Here is a 22,276-nt window from a genome sequence, read left to right as displayed (position 1 = left end):
GCATTTGAATGAGAGTTGGACGGAGTGGATGGATGTAAGCAAAATACTCACATTCATTGGCACATTTGTATTAGTTTAAAAAAAATGTTCAAAGAAAAATTAAGGGAAACCTTAGTTTTCATTTTCTTCTTATTAGCTAACTACAGAATTAATGATACGCATTCTCATTCGCTACTTGATAAGGAAGAAATGCATATCACAGGTTTGGCTAATGAAACCTCCCTATTATCTTCTTTTACATTAGTGATAAGCAAGCTATTTTACATGAAGGTCAATTTACAAAGTTAAAATAAATTTAAGGGGTAAGGGTCTTGGATCTGTTCCTCTTTTTTATTTGCTCTTTGTACTCAAACAATTCCCAAGGGGATTCCTCCAACTTAGACTACTTACTCTGTTGAATAACATGTCAAATGGAAAAATAACTGCCTTTTAGCCACTAAAATCTTAACATGGGCATGTCTGAGCAGTAAATATCGGTAGTTTCTTTTTTGTTCATGCCTTGAATTTATGTAACACTGGAGAGTCCAACAGTGACATCATTTGCACTATCTGATCTCAGCCACCTGTTTAGAGTTAAACAATCTTATTATTTCTCTTGACAGATGGGAAGATTGAGACTCGGGTGGGTGGGGCTAAAGAAACAGAGTTCATTTCATTTCATTCAATGCAGCATCCCCCAAGTGTCTACCCTGTGCCAGAGGGATGAATGAGATGAGCTCCTCTTACATGACATCCTGCGTGTGGATACAGAATCTCCTTCTGCAAGGCACAGCAAACTACCTGACAATGAGCAGCCCCACATGCTGGGTTTCCTCCTCCCAGCGGCGCAGCAGTGGGCTTCCCCATGGGACTGTCCCACTAGTCTCCACAGTTAAGGCTGGGCTGGCCCTCCCTGAGCTCACATGCCTGAGAAGCCAAGGGTGGTTTTGTTTTGTTTTTCTGAGACAGAGTTTTGCTCTTGTTGGCTAGGCTGGAGTGCAATCATGCAATCTCGGCTCACTGCAACCTCTGCCTCCCAGGTTCAAGCGAGTCTCCTGCCTCAGCCTCCTGAGTAGCTAAGATTACAGACACCTACCACCATGCCCAGCTAATTTTTTGTATTTTTAGTAGAGATGGGGTTTTGCCAAGTTGGCCAAGATGGTCTCAAACTCCTGACTCAGGTGATCCACCTGCCAAGGCCTCCTAATTATAGGCGTGAGCCACCGAGCCCAGCCTCTATTTTTAATTAATATAGAAATTGCAGCTGGCTGTGGTGGCTCACACCTGTAATCCGAGCACTTTGGGAGGCCGAGGTGGGTGGATCACTTGAGCCCAGGAGTTCAAGAAAAACCAGCTTGGGCAACATAGGGAGAACCCCGTCTCTACAAAAAATACAAAAATCAGCCAAGCATGGTGGCATCCACTTGTAGTCCCAGCTAGTTGGGAGGCTGAGATAGGAGGATTGCTTCTTGAGCCTGGGAAGCAGAAGTTGCAGTGAGCCGAGATTACACCACTGCACTCCAGCCTGGGTGAGAGAGCAAGACCGTGTCTCAAAAAAAAAGGAAAGAAAGAAGAAATGACCAGACTGCTTTCCTAAAATCCATCCCATCTTTACTAGTAATTGAGAAGTGTGCCTTTTCTCTACCTGCCTTGTAACTCTGGCTGTTAGGCCTCTTAATGTTTCTGGGTGTGATAGATGTAAAATGATACCTTATTGCTACCTTAATAGCATTTCCCTGCATATAAGTGATGTTGCGCACCTTTTCACGAACTTCCTGGCCATTTGAGTTTGCTCTTAGGTCATATTTCTCGTCTGTTTTTCTATCAGGTTCTTTGTCTTTTTATTGTCAGTTTGAAGAGATCTTTGTGTGTTATGGTTGTGGCTAAAGAGTCTGAAGAGGCCTTTCCCCCTCCACACTGCAGGGGCACCTGAAATACACTCCCGATTGTTTAGCAGAGCTAACCAGGCTGTTACGGCCTATGGCCATAGACTGCTGGTCACTCTGTAAATACTGAGACTGAGGACTGTATGGAGCTAGAATACAGCCACATGATGTGGAGGACTGAGAAGGTGAGGCAGTTCTGCCCCGTGCTGCCTTCTACCGGTTAAGACCTCCAAAATGGAAGGGCTGCCCAGGCAGAGGATGTCCCCCTGCCACCTTTGGAGGGGCAGTGCTGTGCTGGCCAACATTTGTGATGCTGCTTGTCCCTGGCTCAGGTGAGGTCAAAGGATGAAGACGTCAAAGTCAGTGCTTCTCACCCTTGTGCCCACTTTAACTCCTAACAGATGGCATTCACCTGTGTAACACTCCCTCTGGGCGTTGTAGTTTTTAAAGAAACTCAGAGAGGAAAAAGCATGACAGAAATTGGTCACCTCTGGCACTATTAGGGGCACATTAGTAAGGATGACTCTCAGACTTTGGCACAAGTAAGAGAATCTGTGGGTTTATGTGCAGACTCCAAGCTTAACTCAAGAAAGCATATCAGAATGCAAAGCAATACTCTTAATGTTATAGGAAACATTTACATCTCTTTTAATTTATAAGCCAGTCACAAAGATACATTATAATAGTCTCTCCACTTTTGTGTATGTCCAGTAATAAAAAAGGACCTCCGGAAAGATCAGATTCAATATAGAAGGAAATAGAAATTTTTAAAAAAGAAAAAAGTATAGGAAAAATTCTAGGTAAAGTTACATAATTAAAAATGTTTGTACCACTTAAATCTTACTGTTTACCAACCATAATGTTACATAACTATAATATTTACTGGCCATAAAAATATTATTCTTAAAAGTGATTTAGCCTTTAATTTCTAAAGATTTTTTATGCTAATTGGTCTTTATCATGAGTGACCATATTTAAATCAATGTCTGTGTCTCAGAAGACATGTAAATTGCCATTTCTTTGTTAGAAGATGCATAGTACTTGTGTTTTTTGATGATTCTGGTATATTTGTTATCTTTTTTAAAAAATAAGAGATATGTTAAATGTCATGCCTGATCCAGAGTAGACTTACTTGGTGGGAAAAAGAATACTTACATTTTGAAAAGTACAGTGCATCTGTAACAAGACTATTAGCAACTGAATTCATAGCTTACACTAAATGCTTCTATTACTATAGCAGCTTATTTTTCCTAGTCTCGTCTTTGTCTTCAGTTTTTCCCAGTTGTGTTTAACAAGAAAGATTCTGGAACTTTGTCATCTCCACTGCTGCTGGTTCAAAATCTGACGGTATGAGCGAAATTGATCTCACTGTGCCTGGGTCTCACCTTGGCCTTGATTTTCTCCCTAAGATAAGTTCTCAGAAGAGCTCAAGAAGTCTGTCATGTGTTTTCTTCTCATTGTTTTTCAACTTTCAAAGCAAATTTATCTAGAATCACACATTTGGTCCTTTGTGAAGTTATTTCCTAAAGAATAAACTTCACCTTTTCCTGTATTCCCTTTTCTTTGATAGGTTATTGCAGTGGAGAATTATTTTCCTAATAAAAAAGACTGTGCAGTGATAGTCATTGCATTATGTTTGGATCCCTTTAACAGATTTTTGTGTTGAACAAAGCAAGACATTATTACTTTTATCTCTTTTTGTTTCTTAATTAAAAGTATGACCGAACTCTGTATCTTGCAAATATGTAGAGGGGACCTTTTAGTTAGGATGAACAATAAAGAAAACTAATTTTATTTGTTTTATGCCTAGGGTATCTATGAAAGGGTTAGAAAAAGTAAACGGGGAATGGCGCTGGTCAATATTTCTAGTTTTTCTACCTTTAAGGTGGTTTGAATGCATTTCTTTTACTGGCCTGCCTGTCCTCTGAATTTACTCCTAGCACTGCTGATAGTTCCTTAGAACTCAGGAATCGTGCTGCATGCATTGTTTCTACCCCTGAACCTGAGAGGGCTGGAAACCCTGAGGCAATGTCGGGGACCCCAGAGTCCTTGGGAAATTACCCACTGTCTAATTTAAAGGTAAAAATTTAGAATGCTGCTTTGGATATTGCCATTTTCTAAATGTGCATATTTTAAAAGCATTGCTTTCAATATTGCCAATTTTCTCACACATAGATTCTTTTTAATAATCACAAAAACATATTTTTATCTTGAAAAACATACAGTCATTGAAAGCTTTTTAAAAGGCTGTTCACCACTGGCTCTTCCACTCCTGAAGTCTAAGAAACAAAATTTTCATTCCCAAAGCTTTCTTTTCTGGTCATTGCTGAAGTGTGCTGTACAGAACCCAGAGAAGACTACAGAAGGAAGGCAGCCTGGCTGGTATTCTGAAGACAATACCTTTTCGTCGTTGTTGTTGTTGTTGTTAAGAAAGCAGACACTGGTTAAAGCTAATACCTAGACACAGCACGGAGTTAGCTAGTTCTTTCTGTTCAAGCAGCTTAGCCTCCCGCTATTAGTATAAATACTTGTTGACTGGGGACCCACTTGATTTCAAAGAGGATTCCTCGTATAGGAAGGGCTATACAGTTTTTTTCCTAAGGAATCAACACTCAATACTGAAGATTAATTAGAAAGAAACCTAGATATCGTCCCACACTATAGGATTTTTATCGGTAAGAAAATGGAGGGCGGCATGGTTTCTTAGGCTAACTGTAGTCTAGGAGCTGTGTGTGTGATCCTAACATTATTATTCTTCCCCTGCTCCCCAGAGTGCGGGTGCCGCAGAATGAGGAGTGGCGAGCCAGCCTGCATCATGGACGAGGCCAGCGGGCGGGACGACGCGGCGGCGAGGGGCGGTCTGTGTCCAGGACTGGGGCCGGCGCCGACGCCTCCCGGCCGCCTGGGGGCGCCGTACTCCGAAGCCTGGGGCTACTTCCACCTAGCCCCTGCGCGCCCCGGGCACCCGTCGGGCCACTGGGCCACCTGCCGTCTGTGCGGGGAGCAGGTGGGCCGCGGCCCCGGCTTCCACGCGGGGACCTCAGCGCTGTGGAGGCACCTGAAGAGTGCGCACCGGCGGGAGCTGGAGAGCAGCGGCCCCCGATGCTCGCCACCGGCCGTGCCCTGCCCGCCGCCACCCGGTCCTGCCGCGGCCCCCGAGGGCGACTGGGCGCGCCTGCTGGAGCAGATGGGCGCGCTGGCCGTGCGCGGCAGCCAGTGGGAACGGGAGCTGGAGCGGCGCGAGGCGGCCGTGGAGCTGGGCGAGCGCGCCCTGGAGCGGAGGCGGAGGGCGCTGCAGGAGGAGGAGCGCGCCGCGGCCCAGGCGCGCCGGGAGCTGCAGGCTGAGCGGGAGGCGCTGCAGGCGCGGCTGCGGGAGGTGAGCCGCCGAGAGGGCGCCCTGGGCTGGGCCCCAGCCGCGCCGCTGCTCAAGGACGACCCCGAGGGAGACCGGGACGGCTGCGTCATCACAAAGGTTCTCCTATAGGGGACTGGCCACTTCCCAACCCCAGGCCGTCTCTTCTCCCACCTACGCCTTCAGCCCCCGCTGGGACCGAGGCCGGGCCCGCAGCCGCTACTCACTCGGAAGCTCACGCTAACTGTAGGGCTTTCCACGCCCTAAGGCTTCAGCTTAAGAAGCATTTTCGAAGCCAAAGCAGAACCAAAACACTTCCACGGGTTCACCTGAGGTGCCTGGGTAGTCTTTCGTGGGCATGCATCCAGAGGATGGGGTGGCATATGGGACACTGGAGAGCTCCAGCAGCTCCGTGAACCCACACCACCCAGTGTCATGACGGCTTAGGGCTGGGAACCTGAACCTGGTGACATTGAATGGATAGAGCTTCATTCCATACCAAAGACTTACCATACCACGTGCCTATACACCCAGCCCAAGGTAGAGGGTGCGCAGAAATGAGAAAGCTTTTTACCCCCAAAAAGAGTTCCTAATGCATAATCTGCCCAACACCAAGTTCTGAAGGGGCAAGAGGGGAACATCCCCTCTAGTTTCCATGACTGCTGTAGACCCGCATCATCTCTAGCCCTCTTCGGGACAGTCCCAGAGAACCCTGCTTTTTACTCCCCGTTATTCAACCAATACCAGGTGCACTCTGTCTCCCCTCAGCCATCCTTTCCTTGGTTCTGACCCAATGACAAGTGCGGCACCTATGTCCACTTTCGGGCCTCATATCTGCCACCTTGGCAAGACATCATCTCATCCCCTTGTCACTAGGAAGAGCAGTTTCTTCCCCACATGTCATCATAGTCCTCACCTCTGGGCCAAAGGAGAAAGCAACCCTCCCACCTAAGGCCACATCTTCCTGTCATTTTCCATCCCATTCCTCTGTCGCATTTACTGGGTCTTTCCTCCTGTTATTCCCCCTTTCTCTGTCTCAGTCCCTCCCTTTCCCCCAGGCTCTTCTTCCTCAGCAATGCTCAGTCTCCCTTTCTTACTGAAAAGACTCAACCCAGAAGGGCCAAGAAGTCCTTGCCGCCTATACTTGCTCCCGTTTTTACTCCTTCACTCTGGGTCAGTTTTCTATGCTACATTGGACTATTTCCAAGCCGCCACAATCTCCCAGTGACCAAACAATGATGGTCTGTTTGCTGTCTTCATTTTGCTTAATCGCTCCCTTCTTGAAATTGCTCCCTTGGTAGGTGGATCCTGTTTTCCTCCAAAGAATTCCTTTTCCTGTTGTGTACTGGTTCTCAGTTTTTCCACAGGCCTCTTTTTCTCATTTTTTTTATATTGAAAAATTCCACACATTCAGAAAAAGTTGAAAGGCTAGCACAATGAATACTAAGATACATAACCCTCCACCTGGATTGAATGGTTGCTAACATTTTGCCAGATTTACTGTTCTCTTCACCTCATGCATGTGTACATATAATGACATTTCACCCCTGTTTCCACACAGATTTCCTGAGAACAGACATGCCTAAAAACATAAACTGTAACTTCTTTATAACCTCTAATATAGCGTCCTTAATCAGTGTTCAACAACTGTCTCCAGAATGTTTGTCTTTAAAAAAAAAAAAAAAAACACCACCAGGTCAAATCAAGGTTCATACATTCTTTTGGTTTCAACTCTGTTGTCACTTTTAGTCTAGAACAACCCCAACATATTTTCCCATGACACTTTTGAAGCATCCAGGCCAGCTGTCTTAGCAAATGTCCTCTATTCTGGATGTGTCTGATTGCTTCCTTAGGCCTATGTCTACATTCCACTTGTGGCACATCTCCCTGCAGAGTTGTAATCTCCTCTGGGCCAGGGACTGTTGAATATCTCCAGGCTGAGTGTTCTCCCCGGGCTTAGTCCTTCATGCCCAAACCCTTGCTGCATGTCTCCACCTGTCCTTGCACATCCTGTCTCTACAAGTAGGAGGGCCAAATCTATTCAACCCCACATCCCACCCCTCACCTGATAACTAACATTTACTGGGCACTAACAATGTATCGGGCACATACTACACACTTAACATGCATTAATTATCTCATTTTACTCACACAGCAGCTCCATGGTAACACTGCTAGCTTTACAGCTAAGGAAACTGAGCTAGAAAGGGGTTAAGTAGCCTGTGCAAGACCACAGCTGGCCAGCAGGAGAAATGGGATCCCACTGCAGACAGTCTCCCCCACAGATGCCATGCTGCCACTGTACCGCCATGTACACTTTCGGAGAGCTCTGCTTCCCTCAGTCTACGCAGGTGACACCTGTTTCCTTCCTAACTCCAACTAATTAATTCCAGTTAATGGAATTGACTGGAATTAGTGACGTTAATATTTACTGAGCATTCACCATGCGTCGTCAGAGGTGTGCTAAATGCTTTACTACAACAATTGCCTGCCATGAAGCAACCCCATGACATAGGTGCTACTATGCCCATTTTGTAGATGAGACAGGTTCAGGGGAGTTAGTAACACCTTCAAGTCATAAAGCGGCTAAGAGTCTGTGTGGGGTTTGAACTGCAGTCTCACTGAATGCTGGGTGCCTGCTCTGCTAAGTCTATTTGTACAAAATATTGCACTGCCTTCCTGATGCCTGCCAAGCTCAGGGCCCATTTATCATGCATCTTCCCATCCTTGTTTCGCCCAACTATCCCTTACCTGAGTCACAATTTGACCGAAGCCAAAGGGATTGTCCTAGGCCAATACTGATTTATTGTATCACTCTTCCTGCCCAAAAGCCTCCAAGATCACCTGTCAATCACCTCCTTATTAGAGTGCAAGCTCTGACTCTGTCACGTGACATTCAAGTCCCCCTCGGCCCCCGTGCCAGTCTTATTGTCCCCTCCCCTACATATGCTCTATGCTCCAGCCAAATTGGACTCTGTTCTTCCTGACATGACCTGGTATTGGCAACTCTATGCCTCAATTTGCCTTCCCTCCACTTTAAAAAGCCCCTTCAGTCTCTTGGTACAAAAAAAGAAAAATCCCACCCATTTTCTAAAACCACACTTTCCTTGATTTACTCTCATGTGAAGACATTTCTTACTTCTCTGATCTCCTAGCATTTTATGTCCCACAACCCTCAGGACAGGTCAGCTAGAGTATGGCTACGGGTTTGTATCTTACCTCCCCTGCCAGACCCTGAGCCCTTGGGGGAAGTATACTCACCCCACTCCCACAGTGCCTTGCAGTCCAGAGCTGCTCAATACATATTTGAGGTGCTGAACCCATTCAGTGTCTTGAAGATTTTTACAAGTTAGTTTTCCTGTAATTATTAATATAATCATTTGTCTTTAATTCTGAGTAAAACAACAAATAGCTTAAAATGAAATAATTTTTTAAACTGTTTAGTCAGTAAAGATTTAATGCATCAGTTATTGGGCTATTTGATTTGAATCCAATCAACCAACTATTCTGGTATGTAAATGTACTTTGTTATTATACAAGTAACATAAAATGTATTGCCTCAATCTAGGAAGAAGAACAGAAAAAATACCCCAAAGTCCTGTCACCTCTGTAAAACTGCTATTAACATTTTAATAGCATTTAATCTTTTGTCTTTTGCAATTTTTACATTAGTAATAGTATAAATTATTTTCAAGTTGTGGAATTTAACTTCTCCATATGGACTTATAAATTGGGCTAGATGATCTGAATTTCCTGTTTAGAAGGAAAGAAAAAAAACCTTCCACAAATGTTAATCTTCTATTTTATCAATTGTAAAAACCATTAAAACATAGCAAAGATTTACTTTTACAGTCTTACTCCCTCAAAGATGGCTAGCATGAGCCTGAATGTCCTGTTGAGGAGATATGAGAGAACAATTAACCTGAGTGCTGAGTTAAGGGAAGAGGTTTTTACTTTCTGCTTTATACACTTCTGCCTTGTTATAATTTTTTACACTAAGTATGAATTACTTTTATGATAAAAAAAAAAAAAAATTTGTTTGCAGACAAAAAAAAAATCCTTTCCTTCAGCATTCATCTTCCCTAGTTAAAATCTCCAACACAAGCATGGATATAATCCCCACTTCCCAGAAAATCCTAGATAGAAATGCAGCCCTTGTCCACCAACTCCATCATTTGACAGATGAGGTAAACAGGTCCCAGAGAGTGACTTGTCCACTGTCAGGAGATGGTGGCTGTGGCCTGTCATCTGATTCCAGCCTACTTAATGGGTTTCTGCCTCTGGCCTTGAGGGCTCCTGCTGCTCACCTGAAACCATTCCCATGGAACCCAGAAGAGCAGGTTCCCTGGGAGGATTCCTGAGAAAACCTACACACAAGCCGCAGAGATCTGCCAAGACACTCCCTTTCCAATAGAACTATTTAATATTTTTCTATCAAATAGTTGCCAAATGAGCTGCTCCTGTCAAAACTCAATATGACTTGTGACTACAAAGTAATCTGATGAATCCCAAAGGTATATACAAATCTACCCATCTAAGTCATTTTCTCTTCAAAGTTGAAGACCTGGAAGACTATACAGTTATTCCCAAAATGCTTAAACATTTCTGGAACTCCTCTTTTACAGTGGCCATCAGTCCCTAGCACATTTTTTAAAACATCCTTGAGTTGGCAAATACTCATCTTTCCAAGATAAATTTGATTTTTTAAAAGAGCTGCCAGTTACTCAGAGTCTGGTGAATATGGTACTTGATTACCAGATTAACATTTCTCGTTAATAAGGTGAGATTATAATAAAGCAATGATAATTATTTTAGTGTGGCTCATAAATTGGTCTTGATAGTGGTATATTAAGGTTAAGTAAAGGCAGCATGGTCACTGTAGAGATTAAAGCCCATTTTAGTTGGTTTATGATGTGAATGAATTCAGGTAGCACTGGGAGTCATTATATGTTTAAATAGTATTAAATGTTTCTTTTTATGAAAATCTTAATTATGACATTCTCTAAAATCTGGTTTCACAGTATTAAAATGAGGCTTTAAGGAAAAACATTAAATGGTAATGGAAGCTTTATTCTTTCAGTATATATTCTCATGGTCTTTTGGTCAAGATAAGTAATGACCAGATGAATGAGCTGGCAACCTTCTGCCCTCTGAAGTCTATTAGTAATTGGAAGCTAAGTAAAACATTGTCACATGTTTAAATACATTTGATTATATTCCACAGCTTCTCCCTGTATTCTTCATGCTGGGCAATGAAATACCATAGCATTTTAACATAGATGAAGAGTGAGTTTTTTAAAGGAAGAATTCCCAAAAGTCATTCTTGGCTGGGCACAGTAGCTGAGGCCTATAATCCCAGCACATTGGGAGGGCCAAGGTGGGAGGATTACTTGAGCCGAGGAGTTGAAGACCAGCCTAGGCAACATAGGGAGACCCCATATCTACAAAAAATTTTTAGCCAGATGTGCTAGTACATACTTGTCATCCCAGCTACTCAGGAGGCTGAGGTGGAAGGATCATTTGAGCCCGGGAGGTGGAGGCTGCAGTGAGCTATGACCATACCACTGCATTCTGGAGCCCGGACAATAGAAGACCTTGTCTCAAAAATAAATAAATAAATAAAAAAGACATTCTTACATAGCAGGCAAACATTGTTCACCTCCAGTCACATTAATTTTCCCATCTGTGTCTGCTCTTCACCCTCCAGAGACTTTTTGATTTACACGTTCTCCTTCACTTCCAGTTTCCAGTGACCTGATTCCTGTTGCATTTTTTTGTATAGTCATGAGTTGCATAATGCAATTTCTTTTTTTTTTTTTTTGGTATAGTCATGCACCACGCAACATTTCAGTCTATGACATACCACACATACAATGGTGGTCCCATAAGATTATAATACTGTATTTTTACTGTACTTTTTCTATGTTTAGATATGTTTTGATATACAAATACTTACTGCGTTAGAATTGCCAACACTATTCAGACCACAGAATGCTGTACAGGTTTGTAGCCTAGGAGCAACTGGTATACCATATAACCTAGGTGTGTAATAGGCTGTACTGTCCAGGTTTGTGTGAGTACCTCTACAATGTCTGCACAGTGACAAAACCACCACTGAGGCATTTCTCAGAACATATCCCCATCTGTTATGTGATACATGACTGTACTTAGTGCTCGGATTTAGAACCGTAGAACCCCGATGTCTGAGCAGGTAGAGGACATACATAATTGAACAAGGGGCTGCAGCCTCAATGAAGTCCCGTTTGTTGTCTACATACCCAGAACTCTCAAACACATAACTAAAAAGATTTTGAAGGCAGAGTTTTATAAGAGTCCCATAAATAGATATGGTTTAGAAAGACTGAAAACATTAAGAAAAAAACCCCAATCATTCCCCCACCACATACTCCACCCAAATTTTGGCTTTAAAAATTTTGCTTTAAAACTTTGGAATGAACAGAAACTATTTTGGATTAATATTCTCTGAAACTATCACGGCCTGCATGTATTATTTGGACTTTACATTCTGCCAAATCCTATCTAAAAAATAAATGTAAGCTCCATGAAGGCAGGGAGCCTTGCCTGTTTTGTTCACTACTGTATCCCTAGTGCCTAGAACAGTGCCTGGCCTATGCTACATGCTTCATGACTATTTGCTGAATTAATGTATGTTGTTGAAAGATTTTTACATATGGGGATCTGAAATCTAGTTCTTCTAAGAATTCTTCCTGTAGCTCCCATGATCCCATGGAGTACTGAGAGCCAGGGTTGTCTGGCTAGATCTCCCTATCATCCCACCAGATGACTCCATTTCCAAAGTCATGTAGAATCCATTCCTCCTTTGAGGATAATGAGAGTTACCTACAATAACTTCTATCCTTTCTCACTATTGTCTACCAAGCTCCTGCTAATTCTCCAATATTCACTTAAAAATCCAGCTCCTGACTGCGTCTTCTTGTCTACACCTATCTCCTATTGCCTTGGGGAATGGGGATGACCCATCTACTTGCTAGCCTCATTCCTTGTCCTACCTGACTTCAGTAACCTCCATCTCTACTCTGGGATTCTACTCCTACAACCATGTCCTTGGCATTGCTACCATGGATAATAACAATGCTAATAATCGCTAATATTTGAGGGCTTATTATGTGCCAGACAGTGTGCTCAGTGCCATACAAACCTTATCTCAATCTTCACCAAAACTTGAAACCACCTTTGCAGAAATTATGACGGTGAAAGAGATTTGCCCTGACTCCATCTTGCTTCTAACTTCCAAGCTGTCCTTACTCATTCCTGGGCAAAGACCAAACTAACTTTCAGAGGAACTAAACTATTTTAACTTTGAAACAAAGATGATAACAAGGCTTTCCTGAAACAAACCCCCTTCTTGCCTGGGGACCAGACTGCCTTTTAAGACTAACAAATTAGCCACAAGATTAGAAATTATTGTTTAGGAGTTATGCAACCAGAGGCCACAAGATTTGAACCTCTCCAATTGCTCCTAGGGATAAAATCACTTTTGTAAAACCTAAGATTGGCGGTTATCTTTCAGACCCTGCATTCTGATGCACCAGCTGGAGCCACCCAGACTGATAATCTGGTTCAACCAGTCTTGGCTCACCCAGGAACAGAAGACAGGAAGAAGAACCCACTTTGACCTCCTATTATTTCAACTCTGACCAAACCCATCAGTACTCCCCACTATCCTAGCCCCCTACCTGCCAAATTATCCTTAAAAAAAAAAAAACAAACAATTTTCCAGGGAGACCGACTTGAGTAACAAAACTCCAATCTCCCACTTAGCCAGCTCTGCGTGAATTAAACTCTCTCCCTATTGCAACTCCTGTCTTGATGTATCGGCTTTATCTGGGCAGCAAGCAAGGAGAACCCAATGGGTGGTTACAAACTCCATAGAATACACTTGGGTGGAGAGGTTCAAATAAATTTTTAAAGGTCACTCAGCTTGAAAGTGGTGAGATTTTAATTTAAATCCAGGTCAGTCAGACTCTTCAGCCTGTGCTCTTAATCATCCCTTGGGATGGAAAGAATCAAGATAGAAACCCCAGGCCTGCCACTTCTGTCACATAGGCTTTTTCACTTTGAGCAAAATAAAAACCTCCTAAGCCTCAGTTTTCTAATTCATAAAATGGAGTCCAGAATAAAGAATATATGTTAAGGGCCTAGCACAGTGCCAGATGCAACACAAATGTTCATTCCACCAGCAAATGCTTATTGAGGACCTCCCATACATCCAATCCTGTGCTAGGTGCTGAAGATAGAACAGTCAATAAGACAAAGAAAGTTCCTGCCTTCCAAGATGTGCACAGCACTAGGTGGATGCTCAACAAATATTTGAACAAACTCTCAGAGAGGTCATCCTGCTCTCAAGATTTCCAGCCGCCACTCTGCCTCCTTTCAATCAACGAGTTATTCTGCTATAAAGCAATCTAATGAGGTTCCTTTCCTGCTTAAAATCCTTCAGTGGATTTCTCATTGTCTCAGAGATAAAATCCTTCATTTCTTAATTGTGTAAATTTCTTAACACAATGTACAGTTATGACCACAGGTAAGAGGCTCAGTTTTGTTCACCCCTTCTTTGTTATGCAATCAAACCTATTTGGAAGCTTGAACTGCAAACCAGATGAATGTAGACCTATTGTAGTTAATGAGCCTGAGAACTGGAGTCACCACAGTTTGGCATCCTAAACTCTCCCCACCTCACACACAAACATAGACTCACACAGCTGCAGCTCCTAAGGCAATGCAATGAGTTCTGTGAAAAGGTTTGAAATCCAATTGTAGGACACAGCCTATTAGTGCATTATGAAATCAATTTAGTGGATGCAATCAGCAATGTGGAAAACAAGAGTGCATTGCATGAGCTAATGGCAAAGTACTGGTATACAAAATCTATGCTACACATGCTATGAACATGCTCGTATACTGAGTTATAATATAAATTGTATTCATATTGTAGATCATGATCAAAATAGTTTGAAAGCTCTATGTAGCCTCAGTTCCCATGTTTCTTCAGTCACAGCTTGATAAAACTCCATCAAGCCACTTGCAGTTACCTATCGTTTGCTTCGGTGCCTATGGGTGTATACATCAGATGTGGTGCTAGGCCCTAGGGATGCAATAGTAAGCATAACCAAAGTCCTGCTCACACAGCACTTAGAATCTAGAGAAACAGACAAATATTACACTAACCACACTAATACATAACCATGAACCAAGCTAAGTGGTCTAAATAAAAGAAATGGTTTTTCAAAACACGAATCAAAAGCAATTAATCTAATCCAGGGCTTCAAGGGAGGCATCCCTAAAGATTTCATCAGCAGAGACCTAAAGACCATATGAGAATTCACTATGTAAAATGGGGGAGGAAGAGCATTCCACATATAATGCAATGGAAGAGTCTCCATGATCAGAGAAGGCAGCTTTGTTTCACAAACTGAAAAAAAAAAAAGCCACCATGCTAGGGCCCAGAGAACAAGTAGTAAAGTGACACAAGATGAGACTGGGAAAGCTGGCAGTGGCCAGATCCTTTAGGATCTTATGGCCTCAAAGTAATGGGAAGCCAAACAGGAGATGATGAGATGGGAGTTGTCTGCAGTGTGGATGGAGGAGTGACTGCAGGAAGGCAAGTTGGGAGGCCCTCAGAATAATTCAGGTGAGTGGTGACAGTGAACTGATTTAATATGTTGGAAACAGACAAAGGGGAGAAAAGCTGGTAGTAGTGAAACAGAGGCTGACTTAGGCTTCTGGCTCACACAACTGGATGGATGATGTTACCAGCCAGAGAGAGTAAACTAGAAGAGACGAGTTTTGGAGAGGATTATGGAGTTCGTCTTGGAGTTGCATTTAAAGTGACTCTGAGGTGGATATGTAGGTCATAAGCTCAGAATCAATATCCCAAGACAGCCTAGAAGTCATGAGTTTATAGATGGTAAATGAAACTGGGTATACATATGAGAAAAATGCCTGGGTTTGAGCTATGAAGGCCTACCCACTTCTGGGTAAATTCTTACTACAAATGTGTATATACATATACATTAACCACACAATTATACCTGTTTAAGTTCAAATATAGAAATAATAAAATAAAAAATGAAAATTTCCTCACTGGGTAATTAGCAACTCAATATGTACCTTTGTAATTTAAAAATAAAAATGGAATTATGCCATATATACTTTGCTACAATCTGCTTTTTAAAATCAGCAATCTAGTGAGATATTCTTCTATAATAGGGTATAGGCAGTTCTATCTTATTCATTTGAATGGCTAGAAAGTATTACATAGTAGGGATGCATCACAATTTAAGCAACCCTCTAGTCCCCACTGATGGACAGGTACGTTATCTAGCAGACAGTTACCAACATGCCCATTCAACATCCACTGCCCCCTTCTGCCTGGTTCACTGAACCTATTTTGTTCCAATGGCAACATTCTCAGCTGCAGGTGATGGTTCATGATTGGCTTAAGCCAAATGTGACCATCTTGCTGCCTACTTTTATAACATCTCTTCTATGGGCAGCCATGCTATCCTGTTCTGGTTAATGACCCTAAGAAGTAAGCTTTTGTTTTCCTAAAAAAAAGAGAACTAGCACTTCACACTGCTCTCTCCTCTTTCTTCTTTAGGTATGAATATGACGTCTAAAGTTTCAAAAGCCATTTTGCAACTACAAGGCCGTAAGCCAACACTAAGATTAGTAAAGCAGAAAAGCAGAAGAGACAGCCTGGACCCTGAAACACACAGAAACATAGTAACCACTGCCTCATTTTAAAGAATCAAAATGCATTTCCACTTTAAAGGAAAAAGTAAAATGAAACGTTTTGAATCAAAGATTCAGAGAAGAAAAATAAGTGATGCCATACTAACAAGAGAAGCATACTTAGAATAAGATGGTGTGGAAAATACTTTTAACTGTTTCCGAGACTGCCTTTGGGTTTTGGGTCCACAAGTGCTTTCTGGCCCCTTGCCAAGAACATCCCTCTGTTTTGCAACTTTACAGAATGGCTTTTGTATGCAATCTCCAAAGACTCTTGCTTTCCCTTGTTTGAGATTTCTTTCTTCTTTGCCTGCTCTTTAAAAATATGTCAAATTAAGAAATAATCTTTTTGACAGGCACCCTTGAGATTTCTTTCTTCTTTGCCTGCTCTTTAAAAATATGTCAAATTAAGAAATAATCTTTTTGACAGGCATGGTGGCTTATGCGTGTAATCCCAGCACTTTCGCAGGTCGAGGCAGGCAGACCACATGAGGTCAGGAGTTGGAGTCCAGCCTGGCCAACATGGTGAACCCCGTCTATACTAAAAATATAAAAATTAGCTGGGCATGTTGGCATGCGCATGTAATCCCAGCTACCTGGGAGGCTGAGGCACGAAAATGGCTTGAACCCAGGAGGCAGAGGTTGCAGTGAGCTGAGATTGCACACTGCACTCTAGTCTGGGCAACAGAGAAAGATTCTGTCTCAAAAATAAAAATAAAAACCATAAAAAATAAAAAATCTTTTATACGAAAAGTCTGAAGGTTTTTGATTTGCGTAAACCATTACTTTCTATTAGTTCAGAATAAAAATAAAATATCAGAAGTCACACTTGTTTCAAAAGCAGAAAAGAGTTCCTCTTTTTGAGGACAAGAGTGCTTTCTCTATTTAACACTGGAAAAAATTTCTATTTACTCTAATGTTGAAGGTTTCTTCTGTTCTCAACTTTGCCAGCTTCTCATGTTGTGGCAAAAATATTAGATGTTAGATTTCTTAAAATTCAGGAACTTGCAGCTCCACTTAAAATACATACTTAAAAGCTACTCAGTTAGAAAATGCATAGTGTGAATAAACAAATATTTAAAATATTAGACACAAAAAATTTATGCATAATTCAAACTGTACATAATTCACATTTACGCTTCTAAACAAATAGAAGCTCACATCCGTACTACTTTTACAATTTACAAAGTGCTTTTATATACATTTTCTCATTTGCTATTCGAGACAGACATGTGAGATAAACATTATTCTTATTTTACAAATGGAAATAGACCCAGACATTATTCAGTACTTTAACCACTAATAGTGGAACCCTGAGACTTTAGATTTGCCAAGGGGTTTAATAATGCAAATATCACATATAGTTCCATTTTTAACACCATACTTAAGTTTTCCATTTTCATAACAATAGAAAATGATTAAAAAAATGTTTTCCCCAATATAATAATACAAATGGTAAATATCAGACAGTCATATACTAACCCAATGCATAAGATTCACCAGAAGCAAAATCTATCTGGGGGAGTCCTATATTGTTACATACATACAGGGCACCAGCACCAGAACCACATTTAGACTAATACCTTTTATTTCTAATGAAAAGAAAACAATGCAGGGCATTCCTGCGGCCTGCAAGCCTAATTGTACATATGTATGTGTCAGACTATGCAGGGGGCCAAGAAGAATTCAAAGAAATATTTTATCCAAATTTGGAGTTTAGGGCTTGATTGTCCCAGCTTTAAGGGACATACCTCTCATTTTTAGTCATAGTTTCTCTTTCTCCATCCCCTTTTCTCCCTAACTACCCTGTGCCTAACTCTAACAGGTAGCTTTTCCTTTCTGAATAATCTTTACTACTGTTTAATTTTTTTCAGAATAGTCCTTATTTCTACATCTTAAAGACATTTCTTTATAGTAGATAGGGAGGCTAGAGTTCACATTCACTGCCAGAAAAGGGTCAGTTCCAGTGTTAACTTCCCAGCAAACACCTGAGAGAAAAACTGAACAGAATGATAGCTGGCAGAGCAGTGACACCTGCACCCAGAAAGCTGCACTGCAAGTGTCAAATCTTTGAGGCTCTCCTTTGTTATAACTCTGCCAATTTTAACTAGCAAATTCTGGCTGGTTGCAAATTCAAAGTAGATCAATACAGTTAAATCACTGGTTCAACAAATCACTCTTTTTAATGTTATAATGTTTTTATTGCAACTGAGGATGTTTTCAATAACTATCTTGAGCTTTAGGCCCTGGCTAAGTATTCCTTTTGTACTAGAAATCAGATTTCTCTGGCACAACTCCATTGCCTGCAATGGTATTTATCAAAACTACAAATGCCAGCACACTATTTCAGTATGTATTCAGTTGTTCATATCTAAATATCTCATTAGCTATGAAACAAACCAAATATAAATGCTGAATATATAGTACAAATCAACAGATTCTTCACAGAAGAAAACAATGAAAGATTGATTTTCTACAACATGTTGCCTGTTCATTAGTTCTTTAATAATATTACTTAGGCTATTTCAAGGATAACAAAATGTATGCGCCACTACCCATGTTTTCTCAACATTTTTTATCTAGGTTCTAAAGGGCACAGATAATGATGCATATAGTCAGATTTATTTTTATAAACTTTTGATGTTTCTTTTGTTGTGCATCTTACATGACTATACAGACAAAAACAGATGTACATTTAAGTCATTAGTTATACGAATTTTGCTTAGCTAGTTGCTTTATGTGGATGTTGTAAATGATAAGATAAAATAATGAAGTTTGATAAACTCATCCGTGCCCTGTGAACTTTAGTCTACTTACTGCATAAATTGATTCAGTCACTATTTACTAGTTTAAAAAAATAGTTTTTAAAAGCTGCAAACCATACTTTATTACACATTTCTGAATCAGGAAGAGGTAAACTGTGACCCAGTTCGCCCATGCTGCTGATTCTTTTGGGAAGAAAAAAATAAGAGTTTCCAAACTCTCTTTTTAAAAAAGCTAGAGTTTTCTTCTATGATTAACCTTTACTCTAAAGTCCCTTTTACCCAAGGTATGGTCCCTGGGTCATCTTTTTGAGGTTTAGTTTCTGGGAAGTTTTCAGTAAACCGCTCTCGTGCTTTGTCCCAGTTTTTTTTGTTCTTGTTTTGAAGAAGGTGAACATCTTCAATTGAGGATGGTTTGCCTGTCCCCAAGCCTGCATGTGTTCGCCGAAGCTGAAGCTGGATCTGTTACCAAAAGTTGAGCAAAGGACTTATTTTAGAGTCTAAACACATTGAAATCTATTGTGTCCAACCTAGGACTCTACAAATTTTTGATTTATTAAAGACTGATGCGAAAGAAAACCTGTCAAATGCATCAAATACATACAAGAATATATGTATCTTTAAACATGAAACTTACACTCATTTTTCTACATTGTCTTGCCTGTCAATAAGTGCAGCCTACTTTACAGAAAGTAGAGTACTCCTTAACCAGCAATCACCAAATTTCATTTAGATGCTGCAGAGTATGTCATTCTACCTTAATCAGAAATAATGGCAATGGATAGGTTTAAGCCTACTGCCCTATCCTTACCTAAGTAAGTGAAAGAGCAGGTTAAACATTAATAACCATAAAGAGAATCTGATTATTTTCACAACAGGAGGAGAGCACTTCTCAGTATTTTAAGAACATTCAAAGCTACCATTTACTGAATGCCTAATGTAAGGTACGATGCTTGGGGCTTTATCTTCAACACAATTCTGAAAAAGAGTTCTTATCCCCATTTTTTCATAAGAAAATTAATGTCCAAACTTGCCCAAAGCCACGCAGCTCACAAATGATAGAGCACATACTCTAATCTAGATCTGACTACAAAACCCTTGTTCTTTCCACTGTACCTCAATAAAAATGAGAAAACTGGTATATATTCACATTGATCCATCTATTATTTCTTTAGGTACTATGTAATTATCCAGAAAGTTCTTCAATCAGGTTACTTCTTAAGGTTTGTGTGAAAGATAACCAAACCTCCTATGAACCACGGGACTACTAAGTAAACCACTCTGTCGTTTCCCAGACATTATTCTCTATATTCCATGTTACATGATCTGATTCTTGAACCTAATCGATTTTTCAGCTCATACAGAATCCGCCTCTTTGTATACTAACACTGTGACTGTTCTTGAACGCTCAGTACCAGGCACAATAAGACAGTTATTAAAAACAACTCTAAAACACAGAAGAACCTTTGGCTCAGGAAACAGCACTTCTTATCCTAGCTTTAATGTAGGAAAAACATTCAAAAGAGGCTTTTGAAAATTCTAACACACAAAACAAAACGAAGTTATGTGTATACATTTGGCAACTGTGAATGCCACAAAGGCAGTAATCATGTCTGTTTTTGCTTTCCACTATATTCTTAGCACTTAAGGCAACGTTTGGCACATTAACATACACAGTAAATGTCTGATCTAGGAATAAATGAATGAAAGAAAATGTAAGTCTTACCGGAGTTTTCATTCCTCCACCATCCTTCCCCAGGCCCTCTCCTTTTTTCCATCCCATCTTCTCCAACATCTTCCGACCTTTGTTGCTATCAGTAATTTCACTTTAAGGAATATTAAAATGATAGCTGATTTACAAAAGATCTTTTAGGTCACATTTATAATACATTCATGAATTAAACGTAACTGGTACAACTACTTTAGAAAACTGCTTGGCATTACCTGACAAAGTTGAAGACATACAAATTCCACTGGTACAAATCCTATTTAGAAAAGTATGTGCAGATGCACCAAAAAACACATACAACAACCTTCCTCCAACAAATCCAATAGCAACAAATCAGAAACAATCCAGATGTCCCGCAATAGTTAAAATGGAGAAATTGTGGCATATTCATACAGCAGAATATTATTCAGTAATAAAAATAAACCATACCTAACAAAATAATGTCTATATTCTTCTCTAGACACAAAATAAATACTGAATTATTCCATTTCTTTAAAATTTTAAAATAATTGAAATTATTGCTGTCAGGAAGGTGATTACCTTTGGGGAAGAGAGCAGGATAGTGATTAGGTGGGGCACAAGGAAGATAAGCTTCTGGGGTTACTGATAATTTTCTATTTCTTGTCCAAGAAATGTGTATTCTGCAATATGTTAATCTTATGATGTATTATTGAGGTGTATACTTAGCATTTGTGTATTTTCCTGTACATATTATAGATTAAAAAGTTAAAATGAAATAAAACCTTGTAATAACTATTTGCATTTTGTCCATTATTCTGTATTCTAAGAGTATTTTATGTCTATTACATTATCTTTTTAGTTCCACAAAATATGCTGTTAGCCCTTCAATTAATAACCAAGCAATGTCAAACCATTGTGTTTTATTTTAAATTTGTCTTATTCAATTCAAATGTACTCTTTATATTCTCCAAGATTATGTTTTAAATATTAAACTTAAAAAAAAGTGTCATGTCCCAGCACTTTGGGAGGCTGAGGTGGGCGAATCACAAGGTCAGGAGTTTTAGACCAGCCTGGCCAATATGGTGAAACCCTGTCTCTACTAAAAACACAAAAAATTAGCCAGGCATGGTGGCAGGCACCTGTAGTCCCAGCTACTCAGGAGGCTGAAGCAGGAGAATCACTTGAACCCGAGAGGTGGAGTGTTGCAGTGAGCTGAGATCACACTACTTCACTTCTAGCCTGGGCAACAGAGCAAGACTCAGTCTCAAAAAAAAAAAAGGGGGTGTAATGCTGCTTAGTAGTCTATATTTTATAATCTATATTTCATCAAATAAAATGTCGGTGATAGACTCCATCAACTCTAAGGTACACCATTATTTTATGTAGCATTAAGAAAAAATTGTTGCAATTAGTAACCATAAAACTATCTTAGAGTCAGTGAAACATGATATTGAATCAAAACTTTGTAAGTTATAGTTTCACATGAAAAATTTAAATTTTAACTAAATTCAAAATTTATATTCTGAGAAAAAAAAAGGAGCTAATATTTGATTAAATACAGAAAAATGATCATATTGTAAGCCCTCAAAATCACCTGTTTCATTTTTATCAAAACTACTTTGCCGAGAGAAAAGTGAATCAGAGAAAAATAAATAAGAAAAATATTTCAGGGTCATTAAGAACAAAAGTACTTGAGTATTAAAATAATTATTAAAAAATACCAGTCCCAGCTGGGCACGGTGGCTCAAGCCTGTAATCTCAGTACTTTGGGAGGCCGAGGTGGGTGGATCACCTGAGGTTGGGAGTTTGAGACCAGCCTGGCCAACATGGTGAA

The 22,276-nt window shown here is 40.4% G+C and overlaps 2 protein-coding genes and 1 non-coding gene across 3 annotated transcripts in view; 2 read left to right on the top strand and 1 right to left on the bottom strand.

Moving 5' to 3' along the window:
• The first annotated feature begins 2,035 nt into the window (after positions 1–2,035).
• On the top strand, positions 2,036–2,173 carry LOC135275057 (small nucleolar RNA SNORA47). The gene has a single exon (XR_010342771.1). It is a non-coding gene; the product is annotated as a small nucleolar RNA SNORA47 (small nucleolar RNA).
• A 1,564-nt stretch (positions 2,174–3,737) lies between these two features.
• On the top strand, positions 3,738–20,585 carry ZBED3 (zinc finger BED-type containing 3). The gene has a single exon (XM_064376068.1). The coding sequence runs from the start codon at positions 4,654–4,656 to the stop codon at positions 5,347–5,349; it is 696 nt and encodes a 231-aa protein (XP_064232138.1). The 5' UTR covers positions 3,738–4,653; the 3' UTR covers positions 5,350–20,585.
• The window catches only part of AGGF1 (angiogenic factor with G-patch and FHA domains 1), a 33,390-nt gene continuing 28,187 nt past the window's right edge, over positions 17,074–22,276 (bottom strand). Inside the window, exons 13-14 of the mRNA XM_012462129.3 lie at positions 20,479–20,578; positions 17,074–19,214 (exon numbers count right to left, since the gene is read on the bottom strand). Of these exons, the coding sequence (XP_012317552.1) occupies positions 19,014–19,214; positions 20,479–20,578 (301 nt within the window). The 3' untranslated portion in view covers positions 17,074–19,013. The remainder of the gene's footprint in view (positions 19,215–20,478; positions 20,579–22,276) is intronic.

Source organism: Aotus nancymaae, unplaced genomic scaffold, assembly GCF_030222135.1.
Source record: "Aotus nancymaae isolate 86718 unplaced genomic scaffold, 86718_ANA_hifiasm-v0.15.2.pri h1tg000014l, whole genome shotgun sequence".
In the NCBI taxonomy this organism is placed as follows: domain Eukaryota; kingdom Metazoa; phylum Chordata; class Mammalia; order Primates; family Aotidae; genus Aotus; species Aotus nancymaae.
This window is presented reverse-complemented; position numbering and strand designations above follow the sequence as displayed.